The 23585-nt window shown below is 41.9% G+C and overlaps 1 protein-coding gene across 1 annotated transcript in view; it reads right to left on the minus strand.

Annotated features, from left to right (window-relative positions):
• LOC122808326 (plexin-B3-like) overlaps positions 1 to 23585 on the minus strand; it is a 2760797-nt gene that overhangs the window by 312256 nt on the left and 2424956 nt on the right. The window contains exons 28-29 of the mRNA XM_044079291.1: positions 13976 to 14136; positions 1606 to 1753 (exon numbers count right to left, since the gene is read on the minus strand). Coding sequence (XP_043935226.1) covers positions 1606 to 1753; positions 13976 to 14136 — 309 coding nt within the window. The remainder of the gene's footprint in view (positions 1 to 1605; positions 1754 to 13975; positions 14137 to 23585) is intronic.

Raw genomic sequence — 23585 nt, forward strand, 5'->3', positions numbered from 1 at the left:
ATCCTTCTCTAACTATGGCACTAGAAAAGAGTCTCCTGTCTGTGGGTCTGAAAGGAAGTCCCTGTTCTGCCTGGGTGATTGATCCATCATACCAACAGACAGGTAGTGGGAGGGACTCAAAGGTTTGACAGACTGCCAGAGGAAGGATAACAGGGCACTACAACCCATATGCCAGTAAGGACCTTCTGAAGTCTGCAGTGGGGGGAAGGAAAGAGCAACAATGATTTGCCTGCTTGTCAGGGAGTTGGGGATAGGGGATGATATGCTGGTGGAAGGGAACCTCTCTTTGCAGTCTTGGAAGAGGCTGGGACTCAGAAAAGCTGATCAGTCAGGAGAGACATGAATAGGGAAAGTCCTGGGCAAGGATGTACTCTATGGCCGTGGCTCATACTAGCTAGTATACGATGAGATACCCACATGCTATGAAGGTAGGGCTCTCACCTTACTATCAAAGTCTCCCATGTAAGCAACATTGGTGGCTCTCAACTGCTTCTCTTCCTCCTCACTCTCACTTCCTGACATCATTGTACAAAGGAGTTAAACACCTGGATACAAACAACTTTGACAGAAGTCCTGGACTGGGAACACTGGGGTCTATGACAGCCACACTACTACCAGAGAACAGCGGTCAAGTCAAATAAGAAAAATCTCCAGTGGGAAAATAATCCTTCACCTACTAAGAAACAAATAACTCCAGATATTCTCTCAAATGGGTTCATCACACCCTAGTTACACTTCCAGTCTTCAATGACAATTAAGTTTACACATATCCAACTCCAAAAATCCCACAGTTTTTACCAACCCCGTGTTGTCTCACTCTTTCTTTCACTGTCTTTGCTAAAATGAGAAAAGGCACATTGGCAGGGTTTAAACAGACATCTTTACATTCTGAAATTAGCTCTTTACTTAGAGTAGAAGTGTCCTAGATTCACCTTCTTTTTTGGCACTGTATATCTTCAGGTAAACACAGTCATGACTAGGGTGGGGCAAAGGGGGCAGCTGCCCCAAGAACGATCAGCAAGTTTCAATAAATGACTGCTGATACTGCATCTACACTCATAGCGGAAGCAGTCAGTGTGTGGTGAATTAGCTGCAGCAAGCTGCTTGTTACATTTGTTACAAGCAACTTGCTAAACCTTTGTACAAAAATTTTTCTGGGAGGGCCAAAACTTTGGATAGATGATTTATTTTATTTATTTATTTAATTCATTTTATTTATTTTTCCAGTTTTGAGTTGGGGGGGGGCACCAGTTTGAGTAGCTACACAGAGAAGCAAACAATGAAGATATGAATTTGGGTAAACACAAACTTCTCTACAACTTCACACCTTTCCTTCATTGCTGTTTGTTTGCCCACACGTTGGATGGCATTAAATACTCAGTAAGCTTGTCTACAGTTCATATCCTCTTGCATGTTTTGAAGTAATGAACATAGTTGTAAGATTTAACTTATAAACAGTTTGTACTTGGCTCTGCTCCCACTGCTTATTTTTGAAAAACCATTGAACACACACCCCTTGATAAAAGCACATTAGCAAGATGAGACACAAATACATGACATCAGTAGCCAATTATTTGAGAACTACATAGCTATAAATGTACTTACTCTCCCCACTTTGTGCTCTGATGTCGTACAAGAGTCAATAAACGTCTGTGCTATCACTGATAGGATGGCATCAACATTATCTGAGACATGTACATCAAAAATGAACTGGGGATTCTTGAGAATGTTCACCCAGAAACGTAACAGTAGACTACAGGAGGAAAAAAATTAAGTATGTTATCACAAAGTACTGTAACACCACTAAAGTTATATACAAAACATCTTAATATGCACAAGTCAAAAGAAGTCACTTGTTACACAATATCTAGTAATTTTCTTAACTTTGTATGGTTACATAAATAGCTTCATAGTAGCATTTCAGTAATGATCATCTTCCGTGTGCATATATCAAAACAGTATCAGTCATTGCACAGATCATCAGACTATACAGTAGGAACACAGATTTTTATATTTTATATGCTACTGATTTGAACCAGCCAGTCAGCCTTGGTAATTGTGTCTCATATGCATTTTTTTGCTGTCTGTCCATTACTCTACACAATTCTTCAGTTTATTTTCTATGCAACCCTCCCCCACATATATATATATATATATATATATATATATATATATACATATACATACACATACATACACACACACACACACACATACATATGCACATACACATTTATTTATTTATTTCAGTTTGATGACCGGGGTAAGTCCACTGGGCCAAGAAGAGCCCATTTTCATTGGAGGCCCCGGGGGGAAAAGCCCCATTAACAATGTAAATGAATAACAAAACATGCATAACAGAGAGAATATATATAACTTAGTGTGAGATACTGCTTCGATTGGGGTATTGTTCTGGCTTAATATAGTAAAGGAGGTTTAGTTAAAGGAGGATATTCCTAAAAAAAGTAAAGATCATTAGTTTTGTTTTGTGTGCATTTAGGGCCAAGTGATTGTTGTGCGTCCAGGTTTCTGTTAGTGAAAAAAGCAGACTGGGTTTCGAGTAGAAGATCTGAGGGGGAGTCAGCAGTGCAGATGATTACAGAATCACCTACATACTGGATGAGGGAGGTATTGGGGATGGTGCTGTGAAAGTTACTGATGAATATGTTGAAAAGTAGGAGACCATGTACAGAACCTTGAGGAATGCCAGTGTGAGAGTGTAAGAAGGAGGAGGTTGAAGAGTTCCATTTTACAGCTTGCTGTCTTTCAGAGAGGTAGCTAGAGAACTAGGAGATGGTAGGGGGAAATAGATTCAGACAGGAGAGTTGGGAAAGGAGTATGGGGTGAGAGACGGTGTCGAAAGCTGTAGAATAGGTCAAGGAATAGGGTAGAAACAATTTCGCCAGAGTTGCAGGCATGGCTGATGCACTCTAGGAAGGACAGAAGGGCAGTGATGGTACTATGGCCAGGACGAAAACCATGTTGGGTGGGGGTAAGAAGGTTATAGTGTGTTAGACATGACATCAGTTGTGAATGAATACACTTTTCTAGGATGTTTGAGAGTGGGGAAAGGATGGCAATGGGTTTGAAATTAGTGGTGTCAAAGTTTTTACCTCCCTTGTGGAGTGGGATAATGAATGCAAGTTTCCAAATCAAAGGATCATAGGATTCTTGAATGGATCTCTTTATTAAAATTGAGATTGGCAGGGCTATGCTGTCAGGAGATAGTCTGAGGAAGTGAAGGGGCAAATTGTCAGGAGCAGTACAGCATGGTTTTAGTTTAAGGAGGAGTTTTTTAATTGTGCTTGTAGGGACAGGATTGAGTCTGAAGGTGGGGAAAGCTGTGAGTTATCAGTGGGGTGGGGGAGAGATGAGAGGATGAACTTGGAGGTGGGTATGGAAAGGTGTAGGTAAGTTTGGTTATACACTCCACAAAGAAGGTGTTAAATGATGTGGGTGTTTCAAGGTCAGTGAGGTCGGGATTAGGGCAAGGGTTATCCTTGCTATCGGGATGAAGGAGAGAAGAGATTGATTTTTCAGAACTTTTTGGGGTTGGTGGAGTGGTCAGATTGGAGCTTGGTGTAGTAAGATTTGCGGTCTCTAGTTACTAGTTTTTTTTAAAGTATTGTGAAGTTGTTTTAATTCAAGTAGGGTAGAGGGTAGTTTATTGTTGTGGTACAGTGTCCACATACTGTCCCTTTGGTGCATGGTTTGTTTTGTTTCTTTTGAAAGCCAGGGTGAGATTTTGGATTTGACCCATTTGGTTCTAAGGGGAGCGAGCATGGCTGTTGAGTAGATTTAGAAGTGTGTTGTTGAAATAGTTTATTGCATTGTTAAGGGGCAGGGATTTTTCGCGGGGGTCCAATTGATTAGCTTCAGACAGTCATTAAAATGATGTGGGTTGAATTTAGAGAGGTTACAGGTTTGAATATAGTGATGATGTTTTTGGAGTGGAGAAGAGTGCCGGTCAGCAAAGGCTGGTAGGTGGTCACTGATAGAGTTAGGGAGGGTACCAGAACTTGAGATAAGGTTGGGCTGAGATACTAAAATCCAGTCAATGACGGTGCCAGAAAATCCACTTTTGTTAGGCCTGGTAGGAGATTTGATTACCTGAGTGAATTTAAAGAGGTTGATAGATTGAGGGGGGGGGGGTTGAAAGATGATAGTGGACCAGTTAATGTTTACATCACCTAGGATATAGGTTTCATTTTTGATATTACAGGAGAACCAGGAAAGGATGTCTTCTAGTACTGGAATGTTGTTGGGTTTTGCCTGGGGGAATATAGAGAGCAGCTATGCAAACAGATTTGTGATTGTTGATTTTTAGATGGGCTATGGTAATTTCTGACTTGGCAAACCTAGGAATGGAGTGGGTAAATGGGGTAACAGTGTAGGTGGCGGAGTAGACAACAGCTACCCAGAACCCAGCAGAGGTGAACAGAGAAAAAAATATTAGTGGATGTAGGTAAGATCAGGACTCTGTTGTAAGATTGTACAGCTGTTAGGTTCACAGAATAGGGACCAGAAAGGTGGGTTGGAAACAGGGACTTGTGTGTGTCACACAGTGGTCTCCAACCTTTTTTGCACCAAGGACCGGTATCAATGTAAGACCATTTTCCATGGACCAGCCATCTTGCTGCATGCATAATAAAGTAGATATTTATTATTTATCTGACATTTGTTTAACGAGGAGGCCAGACCCAGGGAGAAAAGCTCCAAAGTACAATACAAAGACAGTTGGCAATAATTACCAAATAAAGTGTACATTCTGCTTAACAGCATAACATTATAGGTTCATAGGTTGGTACTAGGCTATCGACCCTAGGGCCTATACAAGCCTAGCCATAAAGATTCCCTGGCTATTTCTTCCAGGAATATTTATTTCCCTGGTCCCATCTAGCAGGCGACTGACGTGACCCCGCGGTGAATTTCCTATCTCCCATCCAATCGTCAAGGTTCCTTTTGAAGAGAGTCAAAGAGGCGCTCAGCTTGGCATGTATGGGCAGTCTATTCCAGAGTATGATGAGTCTCTGGGTCAGGAACCTATCCATCCAGCATATTTTGTTCATTGTGATGACCAGGTTTAGATCCCTGGAGCATGTGGCTCTGAGGGATTGGGATTTCTTTAAGTGTAGCATGTCCAACAGCTCTGGGTTTGACATGGTCTTGTATGTTAAGCAGAGATCACCTCTGAGTAGGCGATATGTGATAGAATATAGCTGGAGTTTTTTTTAGATGGTCAGCATAGGGCATCTGCTTTAGGCTTGTGATTCTTTTAGTGAGGTACTTCTGTGGCTTTTCCAGTTGTTGCAGATGTCTTGTGAGGTACATGCCAAATGGGGTGTTGTACTCTATTAATGGGTCTAATGAGGAATGAATACAGTGGGAAAATTACCTCCTTTTTTCTGGATGAAAAGCCCTTAGTGATGAGGTGTGCCACATACAAGGATTTCCTGACTGTTGTGGCAATGTGGTTATTGAAGGTGAGACTACTGTCACCTGTGTCCCCAAGTCCTTATCACACTTTCAATGTTTAGTGTACTGCCACTTATGTGGTAATTCATGGGTACATGGTTTTTCCCAAAAGGGATGACTACACATTTCTTGGCATTGAGCTCGAGCCCATGGCTCTGGCACCAAGCATCTGTTTCTGTAAGGCCCTTCTGTAGAATATCCACATCATTTGGGGATTCAATAATGGCTCGCAGTTTGCAGTCATCTGCGAAATTTGTTAGCCAGAGTCCCTTAGTGCTGGCCTGTACTTCAGAGAAGTAGATGCCAAACAAGAGCGGTCCCAGGACTGAACCCTGAGGTACTCCACTGGTCACTTGTCTGGAGCTGGATTTTGAGTCGGCTACTTTTACAGTGTGGGTTCTGTCAGTAAGCCAGTTGGCAACCCATCGAGTGACGTAGGGATTAATGCCCAGCTTAGTAAGTTTATCTATGATTCCAGAGTGGGGGATGGTATCAAAGGGCTTGGTGAGGTCCAGACAGGCTGTGTAGACCGCCTTGCCCTCGTCTACAGCTCTGGAGACTGATTTGAAGCAGTCAATCAGGTTGAGGAGACAAGATCGGCCCTTTACGAAACCAAACTGGGTGGGGTCCAGTGTTTGAAGGTTGCCAATGTCTGTTTAGAAGTTCCATGATAATGCGTTCCATGGCTTTGCAGATCAGGCTCGTCAGACTGATGGGACGATAGTTCCCAGGATCCAAGATGGATCCCCCCTTGTGGAGTGGGATAACTGTAGCTGTGTGCCACTTATTTTGCACTAAGCCTAAGGTGAGGCTATGACTAAACATGACACTTAGATGAGGTGCTAGTTCATTTTGTAGTTCATGTAGTACACAGCCTGGGATGTCATCTGGTCCCATGGATGCTGTATTCTTAGCTTTGGAGAGTGCATTTTTTACCTGTGTGGCCATGATTACTGGAATTTGGCAATCTTTTGGTATTGAGACGGGCCCTTTAGTGGGTGAGAGGGGGGTGAAGTTGGTACTGAATCGATCTGCCAGGATATTGGCAATATCCTTGGGATCAGTATATTTAATACCATTCTGTTGTAGCTCAGAGCAGATCTGAGCATGGCCATTTAGATTCTTGACATAACTATAGAATGCCTTGTGGCTGCCCTTGGAATCTTTGGAAATTTTATTTTCGTAACTAGCTTTGGAGGATTTTATGAGGGATCTCAGCTTCTTACGGAGGCTGGTAAGGGAGTATTTTGCATCCTGGGATTTTCCTCTTCTGCAACAGTTTCTTCCTTCTGTTGTATAGTTTGTTTATGGCAGGGGACCACCAGATTGGCTTCCTTTTTTTTGGAGAAGAGCGTCTTGGTTCTATTTGGAATGGCATGACTCATGCATGAGTGGATGTGCTCGTACAGTGCCTTAGTATAGGATTCAGCAGTCGAACTTTCAGTTCCCGTCTGCATGGGTGTCATGAAGTTTGTCACTTCTCACTTCAGTAGCATGAAGTTAGCGTTGTAGAAGTTTTTTATGGAGGTTTCCCTACTTTGGCGTGGAGTAGGGTGTGGACATCAAGGGTGATTAGCTTATGGGTCAGACCAAACCAACGAGGGGCTGACCACTGGTGTGAAGCATCGATCTCCCATGTTGCCAATGACCAGGTCTAGGATATTTGAGCCCCTGGTGGGACAATGGATTAGTTGATCTAGGGCATTGGAATTTATGAATACCAAGAACCGTTGGGCAAAGGTGTTGGTACCAGAGTAGTTTTCCCAATTAATGGCAGGGTAGTTGAAATCACCCAGTATTAGGGTGTTTGGTTGTATCTTAATATTTTCCAGTATGTTTAGAAAGGTGAAGTGAGAATCTTGGGGCATGGTGGGGGAACTGTAGCAAGCTACAATTTGAACTGCAGTCTTACCTAGTGCTAACTGCTCCTGTAGAATTTCAGAAGCAGCTAGCCTGGAGGTGTGAATATCCTTGGTGAATATGGACACTCCTCCGCCTTTAGTGTTTCGGTCTTGGTTTGGTGGTCGAAAAGTGTGGTAAGAGTTGTAGCCTGGTATTGCAGTGGTGCTCTCTTGAGGCTTGAACCAGGTCTCAGTTACTGCACAGATATCGATGTTCTCTATTTTAGGAGTGCCTCGAGAGAGTGCATTTTGAGGTTTATACTTCTAGCATCAAGTAGCATTACCTTCAGATTTTGCATGCTTGTATCTGTTATGGTGGTGGTTTTGTTCTTTGAGCCTTGCATAAAAAAGGCACTATAGGGGTGGCACGAGCCTTAGCCAGTAACCTGAATCCCAGGGGTGACAGGTGCAGACCATCTCTGGAAAAGCATTGTGGTTTGTCGATAATGCCATCCCAGGCAGACAGATACTGGATCCCCTTTGAATGACACCAGAAGCTTATCCAATTGTTGAAGTAAATCATTTTGTCCTTATACTGTGTTATCATTCTGGGCAAAGGCAGGATGCTACTCAGGTTAGGGTCATACCTGCTTGTGCCACATGATCTGAGAACTCTTCCATGTCTCTTTTCATGTAGTCCAGGGAGGCATGTATCAAGTCATTCACTCCAACATGGACAAAGACAGAGTCATATTTGTACTTGTTGTGCAGAGACTTGATTGCATGCGTGATGTGGCGAATCCTGGCACCCGACAGGCAGCTGACTGTAATTTTCTCCTTGTTCAGCCTGGTGTGTGGGACATCAGTGTGCCTGACTATAGAGTTACCTATGACTAAAGTGTTGGGTATGTTGTCTTGCCTTAAGGGCTGTTGTTCGGTGGCACACTGGTGTTGTGAGCTATGTGACACTTTGGTTGTGACTGGTGTTTGTTTGCATTTCAGCTTCAGAGGTGCTTGTTGCTTGGGCAGGTTAATGTTAAGGGCCTCTGCATAAGTGGGTTTAGTGTCACTATGTGTGCATGCTGGTGACATGAGTTTTGAAGGGCTATGTGTTGCTTGAGGCTTAGTTTCAGTTCTCTCAGTGTGAAAACAGAAACTGAGAAATAGTCAGATAAACTGCCATTTTGGGTAAAATTCAGTTACTGACTAATAAGTACATTGCTTTGATAATGGCAAAGAAGAAATTTTGAGAATCTGATGGAAAATCAACAAGAAAAATAGAGGGAAAACACTGGCTGGGAAGAATCCTGCAGCTGTTCAGCAAAAAGCAGTTCAAGCTTCAGCTCTGGTACATCAGATGGCTTCCAGTAATTTAGAGGAAAAAAATAAATCAAATTTGCTCAGAGAGGTGATCAATATAAAGGAAACATTAACGGAATATATCAACTCAAAGAAGAAAGAAGGAAAAACAGAAGAAAGCTAAGTAGCTATTCAGATGAACTAATAAAAATACAAAAATCACAGGCCGAAATTAAGAAAAAGCTGGCTGGGTATGAGCCTTCTCAAGAAGAGCCGTTTCAATAAAATTGTAGAGTTTGAAGACAGATTACACAGAAGAAACCTGAATTTGTCTGCGGTACAAGAGAAATTGGAAGTAACAGACTGTACTAAGTTTATGAAAGCACAGATAAGAGAGCAGGATTTGTTAACTGAAAAAGCACAGAGTGCTTGCTCCAAACCTGGCCATGAAAAATCAGCCAAGACTCATATTAGTAAAGATGCAATCACACCAGCAGAAAGAGTTGATCCTGACAAAAGTGCGGCAGAAGGGAAAGGTATTAAAAACCGGGGGGGGCATAGTGCTTTTGGAAAATAATTATTCGCAATATACCAGGCAGGCCAGGGAGAAGAGAAGCAACTTAATCCTGGCAGTAACGGAATTTCAAGACTGAAGTGTGAAATTCAAGTTACTGCAATAATCCCTAGAGGTAGAAAGCTCTGAAAGGCCTGCAACCCTAGAGGCATCGCTCTCATCTCTAGGACAGTGATATGCAAATTGGTTTCTTGTGGGGTCCACTTGCCTTGAACAGTCCATCCCAAGTAATGCCCCCCCCTCCAACCCAACTGGGAGGCATCTGTAGTCAACATAGTGTTTCAAGGAGAAAAGACAAATGGACACCTTTGACCGATCTCCTCGGAGTGAATCCACCAAAGAAAAGACTTTCTGGAAGCCTGACACAGTTTTATCAGATGGCTTAAGGGGTGATGATGAAAGGACCATTGCAGCTAGGATCCACTGCGGAATTCTCATGTGGAGATGAACAGTGGGAATTAAAGCAACTGCAGCAGCCATCTTTGAGGAACAGTTTTGCTGAGGGAGAAGGAAGAGAGAGAGAGAATCTGTCCAACATGTGTCTTCAATATACAAACTCTGTTTTGAGGCAGAAGAGCTAAAGAATTGACTGTATCAAAATGAGCACCTGTAAACTCCAAGATGTGGACTGGTTGAAGTTGAGATTTGTCCATAGTGATAGTGATTACCAGTGAGTGACAGAGCTGAAGTAGATAACCTCTGGCTTTTACAAGCAGATGCCTGGCCGGTGCAGTGAGGAGCCAGTCATCTAAGTAAGGAAAAAGTCTGAATCCAAGCAGTCTCAGGTGAACTACTACTGCTGTCATGCATTTGGTGAACACCCTGGGAGGCTGTGGTGAGATCAAAAGGCAGCACTCTGAATTGATAATAACTGGCTCCCAGTCAGAAGCATAGATACCTTCTTGTTCATTTTGACATGACAGTACATGTCTTAAAAATTGATAGAATACATCCAGTCATCCTTCTGTAGGAGAGGTAGAATGGACTGAACCATGAGCATCCAGAATTTGCAATTCATTACAAATTGATTTAGATAACTGAGATCCAAGACAGGTCTCCAATCCCCTGTCCTTTTTGGCACTAAAAAGAACCTTAAGTAAATTCTGGATCCTGATTGGCCTGGAGGGGCCCTTAGGATTATTCTTGTTTGGTAACTTTCAGTTATCTTGAGGTGCTCGCTCCCTCTGATTAGGTGGAACATCGCTCCCTCTGATTAGGTGGAACATCGGAGATACTTTTCCTCTTTTTAAATGGGAATTTGGAAAAAAGGGAATGAAATATTCTCTGAATTTGATCCATCACACCCAAGAATCTTTTGTGATGGCTACCCAGGCTTTTTGGTGCAAGGATAAGTGCCCGCAATTTGCTCCAGAGAGGCGCACACTAACAACCTTTCAGGAGCACTGGAAGGATTTGTCTGAGAAAGAATCTTGAGAATCTTCATTCTGCAGACCCACTCTGCTGCATGGGCAACATCTACCATTGTAGTTATTTCCCCCTCTGCCTATGGGGGAAAAATCCCTGTCCGATTCCTGAAATGGACCTTGAGATTTTGAGAACCATATCTTCTTCCCACCGCGTTGATTCCTAGAGAAAGGTCTCTGTACGGTAGCAAAGTGGATTCTAATGGCAGACAAGGTCTTTCCATCCTTTTCACTGCGGCAGAGTGTGTCTTTAACAGTTACCCCAAACAAAGATCATCCATCAAAAGGAGCATTTATGAATGGCACATTGAAGGGCTCTGCAAAATCATGCAACCACATCCAGACATGTCTCCTTATGGCTACGTCTGAACAGACTGCCCTCGAGGTACCTTCAGCTGCATGCAAAATTAACCTCAAAGACACATTTGTAACAGATTATAGGATGACAACTCATGAGGAAAAAGACTTCTGTTGCTCTGCAACATGGACCCTGGGGCAGAATTAGAGAGTTCCTTTGCCAAGTCCTTCTGTGACCTGATGAAATTTGCCAGGTAGTTTAGAGATCACAGAGCAAATGTTGCTGACACACACACTCACTTCCCAAACCTGTCCAACTCCATAGACACTCTGCTTGGGGGATGGACAGTAGAGCTTCCTTCAGCCAGCTCCTTTTTGGTGGCTGCTGCAACAACCATTGCATCTATAGGAATCCCATTAGTCTAGTACTGTCTGTTAGCAGGGGCACTCAAAGGCTTCCAAGAACACAGATTCCTCCTGGGAAGGGGTTTGGGAAGACCAACTACCTTTCTGGCAAAGGATCTCTAGGATGACGTCCTCAGATGGAGATCTGGAAGACCCTTCCCCTTCATCAAAATTGGTGTCTTCAGTGAGAGATTCCTGCAGGGGATCTAAGTGCCTTCTTTTGCACATCCTCTTGGGAAGGACCTCCTCACAGGGGTATTTTGGTGAGGTATCAGAACAGGCAAGGAGTTCCCAGGTGGGAACTGGCTGAAAGCTCATACGGGCTGGCTGTCCCTGAGGGATAAGGTGAGCACAGAAGACTCAGACACGGCATCCGAAGGGGAACAAAAGATGGATGCGATGGTGGAAGAGTTGAGGCTACTCCTGAGTGAGAGAAAACCCTCGCCACCACTTTGAAGGCAGAAGGGCCAGGAAAAGGAGGGGACAATCTGCTCAGAGTCAAATCTCTCTCAGAAGACAATCCCAGGCCCTCCACAACCCTCCATTCTGAAGGAGGAGTAGAAGCCAAGCTGTCCAGTGCCAAGCCCTGATGGGGAAGAGATGGCTCTGAAAGCTATGGAGTCAAAGTCAAACCCTAGGATCCAACGCCAATGCTTCAACTCAAAGAATGATCGCTCTCCAAGGGTGTAGGAGCTGATCATATCAGGAATGTTACCAGGGTGGAAGAAAAGGGAATCTTTGGATCGGACAACTCGACTCTCTGGGATCTTGGATCTGAGGGCTGCAAAATGGAATGCTGGATTGGAATGAGGAGCAATAACAGGTTGAAAGGATAGTTTAAGGTTTATGGATCTGAAGAGAAGACCCCATCTGGATCTGTGTTCTGAGGAACTTTCTCATCATTCTATCCACCTCAGACACATTTTGGGATGACCTAATACCGGAGGATGTGGAAGGTGACCTAGAAGACTTTTTAGCTGTCTCTTGCAAAAAGATCTCAATCTGGGTGACACCGGTTCAGGAGAAAACCTCTAACTACGGGGCCATTGGGATGGATGGAAACACAATGAATATTGGATCAGAAGACTTAGGATCTGAGGTCTTAGGAAACTTCTTGGGTGGCTCTGATGGAAGAGTAGTCTTTAAAGACCAAACAGGAGAGAATTTGCAGTGCTCCTTGGGCTCCTTAGAATTTTGCGAGGGGGTTTGAGCCCTTGATGTAGAATTACATGACGAAGGAACAGATGCCGGTAATAAACCATTTAGAATGAGTTTATTTCATCTGTCACTAATGGCCATCGAGTGAAAGGTTGCACAAATAGAAAAGGGAGTGTCCAAATGTGACAGGACTAAGCAATAAACGCACTCCCTGTGTGCATCAGAGATGGGAATCCTATGCCCACAGGAAGTGCATTTCTTAAAACCAGTTGGCTTATCTGTCATACTGGAAGAAAAAAGGGCATGCAACAATCACAATCAGGATGACAATAACAAAAACTATTTAAAGTTTTACAGAAAAAGTAGTACTATTTTATTATTTATTATATTTATGTGTGTGTGTGTGTGTGTGTGTGTGTGTCTGTATTTTTAAATATAAGGGAAGAAAGAAGGAAACCAACAATGGTAATAACGGAATACCTCCAAGTGAGATGAAGATATTACAGAAAGTTACCAACTATGTTAAAAAAAAAGTTACCAAGAAAAAACTTTGGTATTAGACAGAGTAAGGGAGATACTATGAAACAGAAAAAAAGAACTAACGAAGAAAAAAGAATACTGAAACACATTGAGATCAAAACACTCACAAAACCCCTACAGCTCGAGAGATTACAATCATGTCCAAACCTGAAAAGCAGCAAACGACAGCTGAGGTATTGTAGTGATCAGGGGCATCATGGGTAAGGGAAGAGCTCAAGAGTCAGATCCGAGAATCTATAGATGGCCAAGTCAGGTCTGAACCCATTCATTGAGGAACGGATGAAAATGACATAATCAGATCTGATATTATCTTTTTGTGCTGCAATCTTTGGAATAGTTGCAATGTTGTGCTTTACCGGATCTTAGATAAGGACCAGTTTATGATCAGGTACCAACAGCATAATTCAAGCCTACCAATTAATCACTATTTTATCCTTAGTTTGTACATTTATATTTAAATTTGGTCTCGTTCATAGCAAAAGGAGAACAAACATCTCAATGCATGAACCATTTGCTAGTACCACAAACAAAATGGTCACAGGCGATATTGAATACAATTATGAATACACAGGAACAAGGCATGGGGAAATGCAGTCGGTTAGTCCACTGAAGTCATTCATATGCAGACATATTCAGTGAATGGAAACAAGGTTAATGATGCAAACCTCAGACACTGTTAACATACCTGACAAAACTTTAGAATTTTTAAACCACATAAATTACTATATCAAAGAACAGTTCTTAATATCCCAAGAACACCACAATTCACTCTAACATATGAAATATGATCAGAAAATATGTGAAGACTAAGGAAATAAAAAAACTCAGAACCTCCCCTGTAAAATGGGATGCTGAAGTAATAATATACTACATATACAAAGGTATGAAGTTGTCACATGCAATGCCTCAACCAATAAAGGCTTAAAAAGAAGTATGCATATTACTTTCAACTTCATACATACCTGTTTGTCTTCCAAATGTGCACAGTTTCTTGGTCCTTGATACCATGCTTCTCAGCCATTTCATCCAGGAAGTCAAAAAAGTACCGGATGGCAACTGGTACAGGTTGATCAGTATTCAAAATTGCATGAAAGACATCGTCCACAAACTTCTGTAGTGTACCCTTTGAGGAAAACATGGAAATGATGACAAAGAAGGCTGTTCTATGTAAAATTACAGCCAAAATATGTAAAAGAATGGATGGGCAATAATTCATAAATGAGCTGTTTTTCTAACAAACATATAAACAATTTTACAAAAAGCCATGTAAAGATATCTATGCAAACACAAGCAAAAAAAAAATTCTATACTTAAAATATAACAAATACTGACTTTTGTAAAGGAGATAAAATACCTGGATGAGTGTTATTTAGAAAACGGAAGGAGAAAATCACACAGAAATACATGAAATTTGTGGGAAAACACGTGAAATAATTTTAAGGGGAAGGAAGGAACTGAGAAAAACACTGCTGGTGATTCCCTGCTGGGTGAGGAAAGTAAACCGATATTCTTTGTCTGTGATGGGGTTGTCACCTTTTCAAATGCCCAAAGTGGGACATTTTTTGTATAAACGTGAAATTTTGCAGGGCAAAACATACCCATGATCAGTGCAAAAGAAAAAACTTCACTTTTTTGCACAAATAAAAGCTTACTCTTGTAGCATTTGAGTTGTCTATTTCATATACCATTTAGGTGTTTCAGATGTAAAATAACTTGTTTTATGTAACTATTAAAGAAAACGTTGGAAATATTTTTGTCCTAAAATCTCAGGACATTTGCAATTTTTAAGTTTTTTTGCAGGACACGACTTCCCAAAGAGGGAGTGTCCCTCGCAAAGAGGGACTGGTGGTAACCCTTGTCTGTGACTTGCTGACAGAGTTCCTTTCTGTTTTACCTACTCCATTTTGTTTTCTGTTTTAAGAAATCTGCTTGGCCTGTGTGCCCCCGCCACATATGTAACAAAACCTAGGAAATTTAGGATTTTTGCCTCGAAATGTTTACATAGATATTTTTATACCCAAAGTAGACCCCAGAGAATTTTTCCTCAGGTAGACAGCAAATGTTGGAGATGTGAAGGGGAAGAAAGAGGTAATTGGGAACATATTTTCTGGGAGTGCGGTGAGTTGGTGAACTTTTAGGAGTCCCTACGGGATGCACTGTTGGAGATGCTGGATGGGCAGATTCATCTGATGAGAGGGAGATCATTTTTTTGAGCTCTGATACAGAATCAGAATTGCTTAGACATGGTAAGACCTTGCTGTGTCCAATAACGGTGGCTGCTAAAAAAGCAATTACTAGAAAATGGAAATCAAAATCTAAACCAACTGTACTGGAATTAGTGAATATGTTAACAGAGAGAAAACAACTGGAACTGGACAAGCTGCTTAGAAAAACAATGAGAATTGTGGGAACAATACATACAAAGAAGGAATGAGGTTTAAAAGACGGCAGAACTTAAATGAACTATGTAATGTTTGAGTGAGAAAGACTGGGTAGATATAATGTTTGCAACTGGGAGTGTGTCAGTATGGTTTATGATGTAAAATGCTTGCAACTAGGATTGTGTCGGCGTGGTTTGTTTTTATTTATGTAAATGTATGATTGCCCACGTAGTAACTAATGGTTTACTAAAGATGTTTCTTGTTTAAAAAAATAAGGCAGGAACTGAATAATTTATATAATGTTGCTTAGGTTAAATAATATACAGCAATATATGTGAAGTATAATGTTTATGTTAATATAGTTTGATTACTTTCATATGAATGCAAATTTGCTTGTGTCACAAGTGATAATTCAATAAAGGTGCCTGAAAAAAAAAATTATGCTTGTCCTGGTGTTTTTTGTTCTATACGAGACATTGGTACTTAAATTATCTAGGCTGCACATTTCAAATGCTTTTTCACTGGTTAAACTGTCTCAAGTGACAATTTAACAGAGAATTTCTAGGCCTTTGTCTTTTTTAAACAGATTTCAAGCCTGCATAAACTAAAGCACTGCTGGTGATCCCCTTTGTTGATGCATTTTTTTTAAACCTGGTGATTTTAAGCTCCTCTCTTTCTATACTGCTGTTAATATCTTGATTTTATTTATTTGCCTTTCCTTGTGCTTATATTGAAAATGTGCATTTTGCCTCTCATAGCCTTTCTACTGATTTACTTGCTCTGAATTCATTATCTAGCTAGCTGTTGGATAAATTAGCGTATTTTTACACTCTAGGAAGCATTTGTTTTTACATCAAGAAGTCAGTGGATTTTCCATCTAGTGCACTTGGAGGTAGCCTGGTTTGTTTAGACTGGAGAAACACTTCATATTTCTGCATGAAGATTTATTGGCTGGAGGGCTTATTAATTTGCTGATGAAGTCTAGTTATTAACTAGATGAAAAGTGCTTCATTTTATTGAGTTATTTCTTTTATTAAAGTCCTGTACATCTGCAATTCCCGTGGTCTTATTTAACTTAAAACATGACCTAGCAGACCCACTTGGATCCCTGTTTAACCACACCCTGTGAACTGGCTATGTTCTGGTGGAATGGAGGACAGCAACAGTAATCCTCTACACAAAGGGGGATCATCAACCGACCCTGGGAATTATATGCCCCATAAGCTTGACTAGCGTCATCTACAAGGCCATGGAAAGAATCATGGACCTTACTAATAAGGAAATAGATAATCTCTAAACTCTGGACATAACCCAGTTTAGATTTGTTAAAGGTACATCATGCCTGTTTTACTTCTTAGAGAAATTCACCAAGGCCCTAGACAAGGGAAAGACAGTGCATACTGCCTCCCTTGACCTAGCCAAGGTATTTGACAAATCTCCCACTCGGGTATTATACAGAAATGCTCCCAATTGGGAATAAACCCCTACATTACCAGATGGGGTATACTGATGTTGATATACTGTAGACAGGGTTAATGTAGACAACTGACTGGTGCAAAGTCAGAGAGTAAAACTAAATGCAAAACATGCATTATTAATTCCCTTTGAAAAAGCTGACATCACTATTAATTACATTATAGACAGCACCACACTAAGTGTAGACCCAGTGGTATTATACCTGGGTACTCAGATAGATAGCAATCTGAACTTTGAACATCACATAGCCACAACAGTAAAATCCTTCTATGTGGTACATCTTATAAGTAAAATCATCGCATCTAGAGCTAAAGATGTTATAAATCCATTATACTCAGCCCAGTAACTGAGTACAATACTCCCTTTTGCATGTAACGCACAAGACACCTGCAACAACTGGAGATACTACAGAGATTTCTCACTAAGAAATTACAGGGTACACAAAACAAGTTTAACGCAGAAAGACTGAAAGCCCCGTCACTGTATTCTCTCTCTTATGGGTTGCTAAGGGGTGACCTGTGCCTGGCTTACATGACAGACTCTGACCCAGCCCTAATGGAAATGCTACACATTCACAACTCAAAACTGCACGGTCAGTCACTCCAGGGATCTTAAGAGTCTGACATGAACAGGTGAAGCTGGAGAGGTAGATACATCTCCCAGATTCTGGCACTTCTCTAGAAAAGCTTCTAATTCACATTAAACAGAGCTGGTCCTTGACCCTCTTCAAACACAAACTAGATCAATGGATAGGTGACTGCAAATTCACTCCTGGTGTTTTGCCCATACCCCTCCTGGACAGAGGAAGTCGGCATTAACTACTATAGGCCGTTACCTCTGCAAACTTCACTTGCCTAACGACCACCAATTAAAGCAACCTGGGATAAATATGGCTAGGCTTGTAAGGGCTCTAGGGCACTTAGCCTAGTAACTTTCTATGAACCTATGAGAAACTTATGTAATGTTGAAGTGAAAGAAAAATTTTAAAGAGAAAACATATACATTATACTGCATGAAATTAAAGGAATATTATATATTTTTTTCTTTTCTGTTACTGTATGTGTACTGTCATTTTTAAAAAATGTCATGTTTAATAAAAATGTTAAATAAAAAGGTTTAAAAACATGGCTGCTCTATCCAAACCCCATTCAAAATATGCAAAAGAATAGAAAGACATTCGGTCACAACTGGTGTGTTTTTTTTTTTTTACTAAGATCTCAAAGCACAACTCACAGGTTTAGGAAAGGCTTTGAATTGTTAGGTTCACTGTGTATGACTGCAACTACCCTAACCAGTCAAATCACAAGCACACCTACATTCTAACTATCTCAAAGGAAGTACAGTTTTGTAAAATCTTACCTTAACAGTAGATGTCCTTCTGTTCATTGCTTCAGTATTCTTTACCAAAGGGATTGCCTGCCAATACTAGCCTAATGTCTGGCCAGTATACCAAAGCCTTTAGTACTTTTAGGCACCATTTGTCACATGTATGCTCCCCACACAAAGGCATAGGGCATGAAGGTGGTGTAAGGATGTACGTACTCAGAAGTGGAAAAGCCCCAAAAGGACAGAATGTCCCTAGGGGCAAAGAAAAACATGCATCCAGAAGGAGAAAAAGGAGAAGTGCCCCTGGCTAGGAGGGCAAGAAAGGAAAGTCAAGAGCAGATGGGGCAGGAGGGAGGGAACAAATACTGCAACAGTGCAGAGGACATCTACAGTTATGGGAAGATTTTACACAACTGTACTATGTCTTTCCATATCACTGTTGCAATATGTTTTTACCAGATAGACAGTACAAGAGCTCAAGAGGAAGCCTGGGAGGAAGAAGGCAAAGAAAGGTCCTCTATGAGACCATACATGATAGCCCTGGCAAAACCTGCCCTTGTCGTGGATGTAACATCCAACTTGTATTGTTTAGTGTATGAACAGAGAACCAAGCAGCAGCCTCCAAGATGATACTGGTATCCAGACCTTTGAAGAAAGCACCAAAGAAAGCAACTGCTCTAGTACAATGTGCCTTTATTGAGGAGGAATGACATTTTCTATGAAAAGAATAAAAAAATAAATTAATTTTAGAAATCCAGAAAGAGATGGTTTGCTTAGATACAGCCAAACCCAAAGACCTGGGATGAAAGGAAACAAGCTGCTCAGATTTGCAAATAACTTCAATTTTATCTAAATAATATCTGAGCTCTCTATGCAAATCCAAGGTGTGACTAATCTTCTCAATGGCAGACTGCAGGGAAAGAAAAAAGGACAGAACAACTCATTGACCACCTCTGGCATAGAGGAAGGATTAGTATGAAGAGACACCCTTGTCTCTGTGAAAAACTAAGAAAGAAGGAACAGCAATGAGAGCCTGAACTTTAGACACTCTTAAGTGAAGTAAAGGTCAAAGGGAAAACAGTCTCCCAAGTACAATGTTGCAAGAAAGCTGAAGAAGCAGGCTCAAAAAGAGCCAGACCAATTTTTCAAGTACAAAACTGAGTTCACAGGAAGGCAGAGTCCTAAAATGAAGGCTACCTTTAAGAAATTGCTTGACCTCAAATCTAGAGGCCAGAGGAACAGTCAAGGGCAGACAAGTAGAAATTGCTGACAGGTGAGCTTTCATTGAAGAATATGCTAATCCAGCATGAAGCAGGTAAGACAAAAGAGAGAAAACCAAAGGAACCTCCAAAGATAGGGGATCCTGATGGTGAGAGAGGTATCAAACAGAAAATTACTTCCATTTGAACATATATGACTTCCTGGTACTGGATTTCCTGGCCTCCTGCAGTACCCAAACCAAGTTCTCAGAGAATACCTGCCTAAAAGGGATCAAAACCCTATCACCCATAGTGTCAGTTGAAGAGTGGACAAGTGAGGATGGATAAGAGACTCCTTGTCCTGTGTGAGAAGATCCATCTGATGAGGTAACTTCTTGTGGTGATTGCCCCTGGCCAAGTGAGAAAGAAGGGGGAAATAATGCTGTTTAGATCAAAAGGGAGTCACTAGCAAGATTTTGGGAGAGTCCTGCCTGACCTTGTGTAAGACTTGTGGTAAAAGAGAAAGGGGAGGGAAGGCATATAAAAACGTCACCTCCCAAGGAAAAGAAAAGGCAACCATTTTCCAAGCCAGAGAACTTGGGGCTCTGGAACAGAATAGAGGAAGTTGTCTGCTCAGAAGGGAGACACACAGATCTACCTAAGGAATACCCCCAATGTCCAAGAACACATCACTGTAAAACATCCATTCATGAGCTTGTGTGCCAGACCTGATCAAAAAGTCTGCCACTAGATTGCACTCCAAGAGAATGTAAACAGCCTGAAGAGTCACTTGATATTGAAAAGCCAGATCCCAGACTTGAACAGCTAGTCTGCAAAGCAAACAGGACGTTGTACCCCCCCCCCCCCCCCCGCTTCTTGACATACCACATTACACTGGTGTTGTCTGTGAAAAGTTGAGGGCCCCGGAATGAAACAGACAATGAAAAACCTGAACAGCTAGAAGCAGAGCCCTCATATTCTTTACACTTATGTGGTCTGACCTCTGATGTTGAGGCCAGAGACCCTGAGCCTAGAGAGAGTTGAAGGAGGCCCCCAAGTTCCCTTGTTTGAGATGTCTGTAAAGAGCCCTTGAGTTGGGACTGGAGCCTGGAAAGGAAACCCTGTTTTGAGAGAGAGTTGATGACTCCACCACTGAAGCTTGGGCTTGAGACAAATGAAGGAAGGAAGCGGACTGAAAAGTCCAGAGGGTGGGCAATGCTGGTGCCAGACTTACTTGTGGTACCACTGTAGCTTTCTCACGTGGAGCCTAGCCAGCGGGAACATGGGAATGGTGGAAGCCATGAACCAGAGGACCCTGAGAAAATCCCCGGACCATGACTGAAGCCAGAAGAAGATGAGACTGGAAGAAGGCAGTAAGAGATGGCCTTGGGGAGAGGCAGAGGCCAGCATGGGGATGGTCTGAAGTCTGCAACCAAGGAAAATAAAATCATGAGAAGGGGTCAGAACTGATTTCTGGAAGTTTATGGTTAACCTAAGACTTTGTGACAGGGAAATAGTATACTGGAGATCCTGAAGCAGAGCAACAGGGGAAGAACCTCTAAACCTCTCTCATCCTGCAAAATGCAATGCATTTGATGAATACTCTTGGGGCACTAGAGATGCCACAGAGTAAAGCATAGAAATGAAAATGTAAGGAAGAAACACAAAAATATAAAAACTTCTGAAAAAGGGATGGATGGGGATATGAAGGTAGGCATCCTTGAGATCTAGCAAGAAAGGCCTATTGTAGGAAAAGGGGGGGGGGTCCTAAAGAGACAACATGTTAAAGGAAGGTATCTTTAGAAAGGTGTTAAGCTGTGAGAGGTCTAGAGCTCCAAAATTGGTCTCCAAATGCCTCCTTTCTGTGAGCCAAAAACGTTCTAGAATGTTCTATAAGAGGAAGAAGTTGTTCTGGAGGAGGTTGAGGGATGCACAAAAATAGATGAAGGGATTTCCAAACCATGAAATATCTCTGGTGTATAATGGACAGAACCCAAAAGTCTGTTATGATCCTTCAAGTTGGAAGATAGAGGGAAAGATGGAGGGATAAGGGAACATGTCTGAAGGAAAGGGGGGGGTTTGAGTAGACTTAGCAGGAGGCACAAGTCTAGAACCCTTTTTTCCTTTGGGTGGATGGGAGAGACTGCCTGCCAACAAAAACAGATTTGGAGGGGTAATTATTCAAACTTAGGGACAGAAGAAACTAAAATATGTTTCAACTCCTGCAAGGCTCTACCCTTATCCTGGAGAGATTTAAAGTTCAGCAGCAGCACCACCACCACCAAAAAGATTTTTATTATGTAAAGGAGATCCAATAATTTGGCCTTAATGTCATCAGGCAAAGCCTAAAGACGAAGCCAAGAGTAACGCCTCATAACAGAATCAAAGGCAGCAGTCCTGAAGGAAGCATCAGCTGTATCATAGCTGCATTTAATAAAGTATCAGGCAACTTGAAAGGTACAGCCCAACAGGGAAAGGGCAGAAGCCTTCCCCTCAGAATCGGTAGGTCAGAAACCATTTAGGAAACCAGAGATAGAAGGACCAAAACACACCTGGTCTTATCAGTCTGGTAGTTGATGGTCCGAAAAGAAAAAGTGGTAGCAGTATCAACCTTTTTCCCTAGCCTCTCTCTGACTCTACTATTCTTATCTAATGGAAGCAGCTTTATACAGGGCAACAGCTTGGAGGGCTTGTCAGAAGAGAAAGACAGTTCAAAAGGATCAGTGGAAGGCATTTATAAAGAAATTTACATTCATCGGTTACTTTGTAAAATCTATCAGGTTTCTTGGGAGCAGGAGGCGGGGAATCAGGGGCCACCAGAAGCTGCTCAAAAGGTATCCAGAAGGACAGCCAGAACTGGGGGAACAGCCGAAGGGCTTAGGACACTCCATCTGGAGCAGCTCATAATACCTTTTCTGAATATCAGAGACTTGAGAACATTCCCACTTAAAACAATTCCACCATATGGGTAACAGTATCCACAACGGAGAGTTTCTCCAAAGCAGAATCTGAACTAATAGAATCCTCTTTATCCTCCTCTTAACCATAATCCACATGGGAAGGGATTTGAGAACAGCAAGACAGGGACTCTTTCCCCAGAATCCAGATCCTCATTTGAGGAATCCATTTCACTTGGTATTTTAAGAGCAGTGGAAGACCAGGGAGGGCAGGCACTGACACCTCTTGACCAGGCATTAAAGCCATTAAAAAATTAAATAACCTGAGTAAAATCCTGCCATTCATGTTGGGGAATTCTGAACTGCAGGGGAAATATACTTGGTTTTCTGTTTCTTTTTCTGTGGAACGTCCGAAAGAAACACCCTTGGAGGTCAGACCCCTGGTGACTCTCAGTAAGTGTAGTAGGAATCTCCTCCTTAACTAAGATCTGCAGAATCCCCCTCGGTCCCAAGGATATAATCATCCGAGTTTCCTGCTCAATGTCTGGAGCAGATGTTTTTATAGCCTCCGAGGATGTGCAAGAAGTCGGATCTATGCCACCCTCCAATGGGATCATGGCACAGGAATCCAAGGCAAACAATGGACAGTCCTCTGGGCTTTTACTAGTCTCAAAAGATACATCATGGGTGGACTGGACAGCAGCCATATCAGACCCAAGTTTTTTGATGGACGACTGACCTTTTCAACAGGAAGACTACCATAGCACCTTGAGCAAACAGCTTAAGACGTTGGATTTCAAGGTAAGAGAGATGAAGAAAAGAGATGACTAAATAGGGTCTTGGGGATAAAAGCTCGGCAGACAGAACACTGCATACGGTCTTGGGAAGCACCCAAACAGAAGAGACATTGGTCATCATGGTCTTTATGGGGAATCTGCCTCCAACACTGACATTTTCCCTTTTTGGATTGACATGAACCCAACCAGCATTAAATACAAAAGAAAGATAAGGAGGAACTCCAATGGGGCACTTATCAGAAACATGGCTTGGTAACCAGCACAGCAGAAAGGCATTCAGACTGAAGTTCAATGATGGCATTCAGACTGGGCCAAAGAAGTTCTAAGTATGTTGTCTGTACATCACCATTTGCCCTATGCCTTGTGTGGCAAGCTTATGTGGCACATACAGTGTCTATAAGCACTAAAAGCTTTGGTATACTGACCAGATGTTAGGCTATGCTTGGCAGGAGATCCTTTTGGTAAAGGATACTGCAATATTGATATGGAAGGAAGT

Source organism: Protopterus annectens, chromosome 8.part0 (genome assembly GCF_019279795.1).
Source record: "Protopterus annectens isolate FY-2018-M chromosome 8.part0, PAN1.0, whole genome shotgun sequence".
Lineage (NCBI taxonomy): Eukaryota > Metazoa > Chordata > Ceratodontiformes > Protopteridae > Protopterus > Protopterus annectens.